Source organism: Electrona antarctica (genome assembly GCF_951216825.1).
Source record: "Electrona antarctica genome assembly, chromosome: 19".
Taxonomy (NCBI): domain Eukaryota; kingdom Metazoa; phylum Chordata; class Actinopteri; order Myctophiformes; family Myctophidae; genus Electrona; species Electrona antarctica.
This window is the reverse complement of record NC_136800.1, coordinates 42,044,426-42,055,264: the sequence shown is the minus strand read 5'-3', so window position 1 is coordinate 42,055,264 and position 10,839 is coordinate 42,044,426. Positions and strand designations below refer to the sequence as shown.

The following is a 10,839-nucleotide window of genomic DNA, read 5'->3' as shown; positions in this document are numbered from 1 at the left end:
ACTTGTGTTATTAGAAAGCGTACTTTCCGCAGTGGATGCACTCTAGCCCCCCACCACACATATAAAATGCATGGCCAGAAATAGATGATTTTTCACCCGAAGGCTCTCTAATTGTTGGAGCTATTCACTGTTTTGTATTTCACTTTTTTATTTGTTGGATTTGTTTGGTAGAATTATTGTATGCATTATTATTTCAGTTTATTTGTGTTCCAGTTAAAGGCTTTTGTTTTGAAGGTATTGGGTAATTGGGTGTGCACAGGTGAATTTATTTAACGGTCATCAGACAGGCACTCATTCAGATTTCAGTTTGGCACTGGGAAGGTGCACAAGTTTTTACCAGGGTGACAGGGTCAAAGCAAACTAGCAAAGCAGTTATTTCCATCATGTTTGCCATATTTGTCTGTGAAGGAAATGGAATAAAATATTCACCAACCTGCAAGAGCTTTTTGGACATCGACTCATTTATCCCTGCGTAAGATCCACTATACCCGGTGCCTCAGTGGCCTTTTGAGTTGTATTGTTGTTGACAAATATCCACTACATAAAGTAAAAACTTGCCCTCATCGAAGTGGACATTGTATTGTTTGGATTTTGCACTGGATGTTTGGACTTGCACATGCTATGCATCAAGTGGATAATTAGCCTCATCAAGGACTTGTGAATGGGACATGGACGCACCTGCACTGCTTTTACTATTGTTGTTTTGCTCACTGGATTTTAAAGACACGTCAGAGAATGGAGGAGCAATGAACATTGTCGCACAAAACTACCCAGAAACATTGGTATGTGAAAATAATATATGCTCAGTCAGCTTTATTGGAAAAAGGCTTAACTATTGGAGTGGCTGAGTTTCTTGTTTCACTACCGCAAAGCAGATTGGGAGTTGGATTTTGATGCATGTTTGATTGTGCAATTACAGAGACATTCATTCATAAATCTCTGATCTTAAAGCTTGTGTGAAGTTCAGACTACAGTAAACCAGACAATATAGCGTGTTGAGAAAAAGACACTGTCACAGATACATTTAAAAGACAATGTTGAGACTCAGAATGAGGCTCGAAGTGTGGTTTCTGATGATATCAGGCCAGAGGACAGTGTTTCAAACATTTCATGTCCAAAGGAGAATCAAACCAGAACACACTCTTGTGTATCCAAAGCATCATCCAACTCATATGCAAGGATAAAGGCAGAGGCTGTTAAAGCAGCACTCGTAGAGCGCATTCATGCGTTAAAAAAGGAAACACCAGTTGGAAGCAAAGGAGGAGGAATTAAGAAAGGAAAAGGAACAGTTTGCTCTAGAGACTGAGCTAGCTGCAACCAATGCTAAAATCAATGTTCTGGAACTCAATTCAAGATGTGGATCCAAAAGAGCGGATGGAATGAACTCATATCTGGAAAGGAACCAGGGCCAGGCTCAGAGGACAAGCCAACTTAATCCTCAAGCTGGTCAATTTGTCCTACAGGGAAATGACAAAAACGACAATGACAAGAAACGTCACAGACCGTCAGACCTAAACAGGTGACTGTAACACAGACTGACCTCAGACCAGCAACAGCTGGAGCACAAACACAAGTGGTTCTACAGACTGGAGGTGATTCCTCTCTGAATATGTCATGCAACAATAGCACTGAGAATAATATTGTGAACATCATGCAAAGGCAGAATGAAATCACTGCATTGTTGGTTCAGCAAACTTTAGCATCCTCTCTGCCAAGGAGAGAGATAACTGTTTGAGGGTGACCTTCTTGAATTTCATTCCTTTATTAGAGCCTTTGAAAGTTGTGTCGACGCAAAAACTGACAACTCCAGTGATCGACTGCATTATTTGGAGCAGTACACCACAGGCGAGCCAAAATAATTGGTAAAGAGTTGTCGGCAGCTACCACCTGCACAAGGATACCAAATGGCCAAATCCCTTCTTGATGAACATTTTGGCAATGAGTACAAAATTACTTGTGCATACATGGACAAAATTCACAACTGGCCTCTCATTAAAGCAGAGGATGTCAAAGCTCTGCAATCATATTGTCTTTTCCTCCGAGAATGCTGTCATTTAACATATCAAATCATGCGCATGGAGTTAGACACACCATTCAATCTCAGAAACATTGTGATGAAACTTCCTTACAAGTTAAGAGAAAAATGGAGAGAGGTTGCATGTGATTGGCAGGAGAAAAGAGGTTGCAGAGCAGTGTTCAGTGACCTTGTGAACTTTGTTGAGAGAGAAGTCAAAATAGCCTCTGATCCAATTTTTGGAAATATCCAAGATTTGCAACCTACCAGATGTAGTAAAACCTCCACTGTCAGTGACCCAAAACAAAGGAAACGGGAAAGCACTTTTGCCACTAGTGTCACAACAGTAAAGGAAGCAAATATTTATATGGATAAAAAGTTCCCATCTGTTGAAAGCAACCTCAAATGTTGTTTATTTTGCCAGCAAAACACTCATTCATTGAATACATGCTCACAGTTTAAGTCAAAGATGCATCGGAACAAGATAAGTCTCATAAAGGAAAATGGAATTTGTTTTGGTTGCTTAAAAGTTGGGCACACAAGCTCCACATGTTGGAGTCGTTTGGATTGCAGCGTGTGTCACCAGAAGCATCCCTCTGTCCTGCACATTGAGCAGAAGGGTATAGGTACATCCTTTAATGAAACTGTGAGCCCTCCACTGAGTGTAACACCTGAACAGCCTGAGACATGTGGTCATATTGGGGCCGGTGATGAGGACAGTTCGGTTTTCTCCATTGTAGCAGTTCAGGTGAAAAGTCAGACAAATAACAAAGTTGTGCACACACGTGCATTTTTAGATCCTGGGAGTTCGAGTACCTTTTGCACTGTTCACCTGGCAGAGAAACTCGGCCTAAGTGGCAGGCCAGCCAGCATTTTATTACAGACAATGGGTCAAAAGAAGATTGTGAGCACCACCTTATTGTCTGACTTGAAAGTGTCTGGCAAGGACACAAATTATTTCATTGAACTGCCTAACGTTTTAACTCAACAGACTATGCCAGTGTCGAGGGTGAACATTCCACGGCAAGAGGATGTTGAAAAATGGTCCTACTTGAGGAAAATAAAACTTCATGACGTGGATGCAGATGTTGATTTGCTCATTGGATCAAATGCAGCAAAAGTGATTGAACCTGTGGAGCAACAGTCAACAGTCAAGGTCAAGGACCCTATGCAGTCCGAACAAGAGTCGGCTGGGTAATGAATGGACCTCTTCGTAGTGGAGACAACGCAGTGAAGACAGGCTGCTCTGTTGTCACAAATAATAGGGTTTCTGTGGAACATCTGGAAGACATGCGCATTGATGCGCCCTTCATAGAACCCGTCTTACAGCATCCCCAAGGCCAGAAGAGGAAAGTGAAGTTTAAGGAATACAACTCTAAAAGACACTCCACTGTGTGCACACATCCTAAATAGACCTGCAGCAAAGATCCCTCTGATGTTGGGGGCCACTGTGTAGAGCCATGGACAATTATTATTTTTTCTTTCTATGCTGTCTTTCTGTCTGTTTATCTTTCAGTGGCCACAGAGTACAAGATGGAGAAATTGAATAGCTCCTTTATGAAATTAGTGTAATTGTGACGTGTACACTTTTCCCAATTAGGGGCCGGAATGTTGGAGCTATTCACTATTTTGTATTTCACTTTTTTATTTGTTGGATTTGTTTGGTAGAATTATTGTATGCATTATTATTTCAGTTTATTTGTGTTCCAGTTAAAGGCTTTTGTTTTGAAGGTATTGGGTAATTGGGTGTGCACAGGTGAATTTATTTAACGGTCATCAGACAGGCACTCATTCAGATTTCAGTTTGGCACTGGGAAGGTGCACAAGTTTTTACCAGGGTGACAGGGTCAAAGCAAACTAGCAAAGCAGTTATTTCCATCATGTTTGCCATATTTGTCTGTGAAGGAAATGGAATAAAATATCACCAACCTGCAAGAGCTGTTTGGACATCGACTCATTTATCCCTGCGTAAGATCCACTATACCCGGTGGCTCAGTGGCCTTTTGAGTTGTATTGTTGTTGACAAATAGCCACTACACTAATAACACAAGCCGCCTTTGTTTTGGTGAGTAGCGACTTGCTCAAATGTGATGTCAGCACATTTGAGCAAGTTGCTATGGCAAAATCTAGCCCAATGAGTGTTTTTGTGCAAAACTAATGCTTGGAATGGCTTCAGCATCATGAAAACCCCCTAGTTTGACATGTCACATGTTACTTAAAGCATAAGGAAAAATATTGCCTTATAATAGGATGTCAATGGTGGCCATACTATACTGTACAGGCCATTTTCAACACTTTCCCCTCAGACAATTCCAGGCAACTTTTTTGAGTGGTGTAAACCACTCCTACGACTGGCTTTGTTAGTTTACGTGTCTGTCTGTCTGTCTGTCTGTTCGTCACCCAGTTCACCCGGGTGTGATTTCATTACGTCAGACATGACGTCAGATCAGAGCTGATCAGGCTATATAATACCTTACCTTATATAATACCTCACACCAGTTACGTCAGACCACAGCTGATCAGGCTATATAAGACCTTACACCACTCAGTTCACACGGGTGTGATTTTTTCTGTTATTCAGGATATATTGAAGATGCAAAATCAGTTGAGTTTGATTAGATTGGGGTCAAATTACATTATTACTGGACTATTGGAGCAACATAGTTTTTGACCACACAGAAAATAAATACGTTTTTGTATTGTTTTTGATCGAAGTAAAGAACTTTACTGTGAAGAATACTGTGAAGAACTCATTTTGTGCGTCAAGCTTTTTGCCTTGCCTAAGACTGCTACATTTAAGTGTGCAAAATTAAAGAAAAGGAAGTTTACCAGTACAAGTGGCATCAACAAGATGCAACCAAACAATATATTATTACTGCTGCTGCTAGTATATACATAGGCTACTGGTTGTTTATGATCACATAACAAACAAGCAGATATAAAGAGTAAATAAGAATAATGATCCATCTTAAAAGATGAGTCAATATAAAAGATAAATAAAGTAAAAACACAACGTGAATCAGTTCATCATCTTACCTGCTGTGTTTCACTGGTTGAGCTGCTGGTTGAACAAACAAACGTCCACCTGCTGCTTAACGACCACACTGTTTTCAAAAGACACCTTTTAGTTGTACTTGTAGCCTATTATTAAAAGTGTCAACAGTCAGGGGAACACACTATACTGACTATAGGGTTGTGCACATGCGCACTATCGCGCTGCTGCTGGAGCGTGCACGTACCATAAACGGTCACTAGGGGGAGCCATGGTACAGCTAAATACTATGCCACATAGGAATTGTATTATAGCAAATATACATTACACCAGTGGTTTTCAACCAGTGGTCCTTGGGGTTCCAGGTGGTCCCCAGCTAAATGATGGAGAGTTAATTACCATTAACTCTCCAAATGGACCAAGTGCACCAAATGGACCCTTATTAGATATTTAACCCACTTTAACTGAGTGTAAAATGAAACCAAATGGAAATGGGTCCATTTGGTTTCATTTTACACTCTCAATAGTGTAAGGCCCGCCACTTTATTTTCGAGTGGTGTAAACCACTCCTACAACTGGCTTTGTTAGTCTGTCTGTCTGTCTGTCTGTGCACAAAAAATGAGCACGGTTGCTATGGTTCACACGGGTGTGATTTCATTACGTCAGACATTACGTCAGACCACAGCTGATCAGTCTATATAAGACCTTACACCACTCAGTTCACACGGGTGTGATTTTTATTTTACACCTCTCCCACTCAGCGGAGAGTGCTGGAAGCCCCCATAGGTCCCATGTTAGGCTTACCATTTTTTTCTTCCAATTAATTAAAAAAATGAATCAATGATGAAACAACGATTCTGAACAGTTATAGTTCTTCAGGGCAGCAAAGGCATCCCGCCGAGTTCTCACTCCGACTCCTCAGTTATTAGGGTTAACAGTCAAGAAGGTGGTTTCTTCCTTGGTAGGTGGTTTCATGTTTATTTCGGCTCCCTCTGCTTCATATTCCTTCTCGAACCAAGCCATGGCCTGCTCCTTGCTGATGCTGTGCTTGGAACCGATGCGGCCTCTCTTCTCTTTTTTTTCAGCCACTCTGAAAACCATCAATAAGGGTAATTTTTGTTCCACTTTTTGTACTTCAGTTTGGTGTGGTCGTTGATGCTGAACACAAAATTCCCTGTATCCGAGAAGTTCTTCTTGTACAACTCGAACTCACGCACTTTGTGCAAGAGTTTTCCCTTTTGCTGAGCACTTTTGGCTATTCTCTGAGGCGATCCTGTAAGCCTCCTGCGTCACATGACTAGAAAAGCTCAACCCACTACATACAGTACTACATTATTAAGTTTGTATTTTGAGAGCAAGAATACAGATTGGGTTTCATGTGAAGATGGGTTATTGTTTTGCACTTTATTTTTGTTTCATGAAGGATACAGTGTATTTTTGTATTATTTGGGTTATTGTATTATTGTATTTTGCAACTACTGTGAACTAAAAGGTCTGTTGGACTGAAATTATGCTATTTTGTGATGTTGAATTTGATACATTATGTGGATATTGAATTTAAACGTATATTCAGTGATTTCACTTAATTCAAATATCACTTCTTTTTTTGTTTTGTTGTGATAATCCTCCCTACTATAGAGTATGCGGACCATTTAAGGAGTTCCTCCCTGTCACCAGTTAACCCCTGGGGTCAGGGGTTAACTGGGTTTCATTTTTGGCTAGGTGGCCCAGCCTTCCGCCAATCATGCTCGAGCGGGGGCGGGCCTTGGTGTGTGTGCTGTTGGCCTGTCGCGTGTCCCCCCACTGTAGTGCGTGCATGTGCACATCTTGTTCCCGGGGCGGACCGGGGTTTTTTCCAAATCACCTAATGAAACTATAAGTGTATATATACACTATAGACTAGAGTGTTATGTCTACATAAAGTGCTATTTAATAAGTTGAGCCTATGCATACGCCTGTAGGAGGCTAGGGCAAGTACTACGGCAAGTGCTACGGGGCCGGGCTAAGATGGAGTCTGAAGACATTTGTTTTCAGACATCGGTGGAAGACTGGGAGTGAGTCTGCAGTTCTGATTGCAATGGGTGCATTCCATAGTTTTGGAGCCAGAAGAACTAAGTACATTTACTCAAGTACTGTACAATTTTGAGGTATCTTTTTACTTTACTGGAGTATTTCCAATTTTAAATACTTTTACTTCTACTCACTACATCTCAGGAGCAAATGTTGTACCTTTACTCCACTACAATTATCTGAAAACTTTAGTTACTATAGTTACTTTGAAGATATAAATTATTATATTATAAAACATATTATACATAGTCTGTTTTCAAACCTGTCAGTATTTTGATGCCAATACTTTTGCACTTTTACTCAAGTAACATTTGCAACACAGGTCTTTAAGTTGTAACAGAGTATCTTTCTGGAGCTCTCTGGTGGAGCTGTTGCCCCCGCGACCCGACTACGGATAAGCAGTTGAAGATGGATGAATGGAGTATAATATATCTTTAGATTGTGGTATTGCTACTTCTACTTAACGTAAAATACCTGAGTACTTATTCCACCACTGTATGACCGTGTGTACAAATTTGAATTAAGAATCAACTTTCACTTCACTGGTTTACAGTAAAGATGTGACTTTATTGTATAAAAGTCTAATGACTTGAGGTGAGCAGGAGAATCATAAGAACTCAAACAATAAAGATGCATAAAAAATAATAAAGATGCGATAAAGATGCAAGAGAAGCTCCAAAAATAGAGTTTTTTTTTAAATAAAATAAAATGTAAAAACAGTTACTTTGGTACATGGTTTCAATCTTTGAGAACATAATGGATACTGAGAAAAAAATACTTTAGTAGTTCTACATATTAAAGGAGTAGTTCAACCCTAAATTACCTTTTTTTCTACCAATTACTCACACACGATTCCTGCGCTTTGCACACAAGTAAGTTGCCCATGAATGGCCTACTTGTGCCCGAGCAGAGAACGCAACTTACCCCAATCAAGTAATTGAAACATCTGACATATATAGTTCATATATAAAATTGGTTATGTCATCCACATAACCACGTCTTTTAAACATGTTTTACATAAACACACACATAGTTACGTCGTCAGCCAATCCCTGATTGGCCGAGCAACGCCACCAACACAAGGAGGCGATCCAAAGGGTCAAAGGGACCCTTTGGATCGGTGCCTACCCTCTACTCTCCGGGCGGACCAGTGCTACCCTCTATCTCAGACAGGGCGATCATTTTACGGGTGACGGATGGGTCTGCGGAAGAGCTGCTGGTCTGAGGCGTCTCTTCAGCGAAGGCTTTCTCCAGAACCTTTAGGACGGACCTGCTGCGGAACACGTCCTTGAAACCTTGACCCATGAACACGTACAGCAGCGGGTTCACGCAGCTGTTGAGTGCCAGGGCGTAGGTGATGGGGATCCCGAATCTGATCACAATATCCAGCGCACTGCCTTTGGACACCGGGTGATTCACAGCAAACATCAGCCATATGATGTGATAGGGCAGCCAGCACAGGAAGAACACGGCGATAACGGTCGCTATGATTTTGAAGGAGCGACCCGATTGGCTGGCCAGCAAGCGGTTGTTCCTGAGCCGGTAGACGATGACGGAATAGCAGGAGACGATGGCGGCGAAAGGAACCACGAATGCCACGACGAAGTTAGTGGTGACCGTGGGGAGGTCAGGATAGTCCCAGCAGAGGTATCCGAAATCCTTAAAGAACACGTAAGGGGAGCTGAGAGCCAACGACAGCACCCAGACACCCAGACTCACCCAGGATGCCTTTCTGACGGTGCGGTGGTTCTGGGTCCACACTGGACACACCATGCACACGCATCTGTCCACGCTGATGACGACCAGTATGAAGATGCTGGCGTGTACGTTCATGTAGAAAACTATAATGTCCATTGCGCAAATGAACCAGCCGAAAGCCCAGCGGCCGTTCAGAACTCTCGTCGTGATGCCCAGGGGCAGGAACGCCGTGACCAGGAGGTCGGCCACGGCGAGGTTGAGGTACCAGACGGTGCTGACGGTTCTCTTCATCCTGAAGCCCGTCGCCCAGATGACCACGCCGTTCCCCACCAGGCCGAGCACCAAGACCAGGCTGTAGATGACCACGGACATGGTGTGGATGGATTTCATGATTCTAATGAGGGCATCCTCACCGCCTCCTGAGCTGCTCCCAGACTGATCCGTCGCGTTATCGCGAGAAACAGCAGGTGTGGTCATGTTCTCCACCATCCTGAAACCTAAAATAACAAAACAATTAATATGAGGTACATGCGTACGTGTGTGGTACGTGTGTGTGTGTTAGATCGCCTTTTTTCCGAATCCGAAATATGATGTACATTATACTTAATGACCCAGATTGCGTCTTACTTTGTCCTATACCCTAAACAAAGTCCATAGACTTGGCTGGCAAAACATTACCCTAAAATTACCCTAAACAAACATTAAAAGTTCATAGACTTGGCTGGCCTATAATTCCGGAAGCCATGAAAATAAAACAATATATATACTGAAAATGTGTATGTACAACACAACATTTGTGTGTCATAACATGAGCTGTGATTGTAATGTATCTGAGTATGTTGTGTTTGTCAAATTGATCACCTACAGTTGATTGTGTCGACAAAAATGTATTTTGGCGGTGCCTTGATGGCGTCATAATACGCGATTTTACACTTGGTTGCACGCTGAGAATAGCAGATCTACAAGCTCACAGCGCGCCGCGCAAGCTAGTAAATCTCTTCTCCTCTAGTTCCTCCCTAACATTTTAGTCTAGTTTCTATCTGTTGACGAAATTGTCAATATATGCAGGCTTAGTTTTAGTCATCGTTAATGTATCTATGGTGATACTGGACACAAAACATAGTTCCATGTGACAGAGGGTTCTAAGTTTTTATTTATTTTTAATGCGTGGCCACCAGACCTCCACCAAATGACCAGAACCATACTCAATATTAGTGATGCACCGAATATTCGTCCGCAGAAAATATTCAGCAGAAAATGGCTATAAAAATTCAGTTTCGGCCCAAATAGGCAGAAAATATATCACCGAATAGTGTATGCAATTAATGCATTCAAAAGAGCTGAATACATGTTTTATGGACCCATAATAGTGATTATTATTTAAGTTAAGTTTTGCCATAACCATTCCTTTTGCCATAAATCAGGTAGCTTTAAGGTGCGGCCATGACAGCAATGGTTTTACATTTACAAAATGTTATAGCGATTTCTTTTTTTTATTATTTACTATAGTCCTACTAGACCCCAATAAATTACATCTGGCCACAGAAGATCACAGGATCTACTGAATGTGAAGGTAGCCTACTGGGGGGAAGGCTCAATATGTCAAGTTTGACACATTCAGTAGATCCCGTGATCTTTTGTGGCCAGATGTAATTTATTGGGGTCTAGTAGGACTATAGTAAATAATACAAAAAGAAATCGCTATACAATTTTGTAAAGAAATACATATTTATGTTCGAATGCTAAAATCCCTAAAGTGAAAGAAAGCAGCAAATGAAAAAAAATTACACTCACCTTTTACTTTCTCTCATAACAACCTAAAACATGAACCTTGGTTGAAAAAAACTAAAGTTGTCATTTAAGTAGAAGTATCAATACTGCAATGTAGTAATACTCTGTTATAAGTAAATGTCGGGAATTCAATATTTACTTGAGTAATAGTACAAAAGTATTGGTATAAAAATGTACTTAAGGTACGAAAAGTAAAAGTACTCATTACGCAGAATGTCCCATTTCACAAGTTTTTGCTATATAGTATACAAACTATATAGCAGTTTGGAGTTGG

At 41.2% G+C, this 10,839-nt stretch overlaps 1 protein-coding gene across 1 annotated transcript; it reads right to left on the bottom strand.

Annotated features, from left to right (window-relative positions):
* Positions 1-8,207: 8,207 nt before the first annotated feature.
* On the bottom strand, positions 8,208-9,263 carry LOC306943160 (chemerin-like receptor 1; the record flags this gene model as incomplete). The annotated part of the gene is made up of 1 exon (XM_079529361.1): positions 8,208-9,263. One exon carries the CDS (start codon positions 9,261-9,263, stop codon positions 8,208-8,210), a length of 1,056 nt encoding a protein of 351 aa, XP_079385487.1.
* Positions 9,264-10,839: the final 1,576 nt, after the last annotated feature.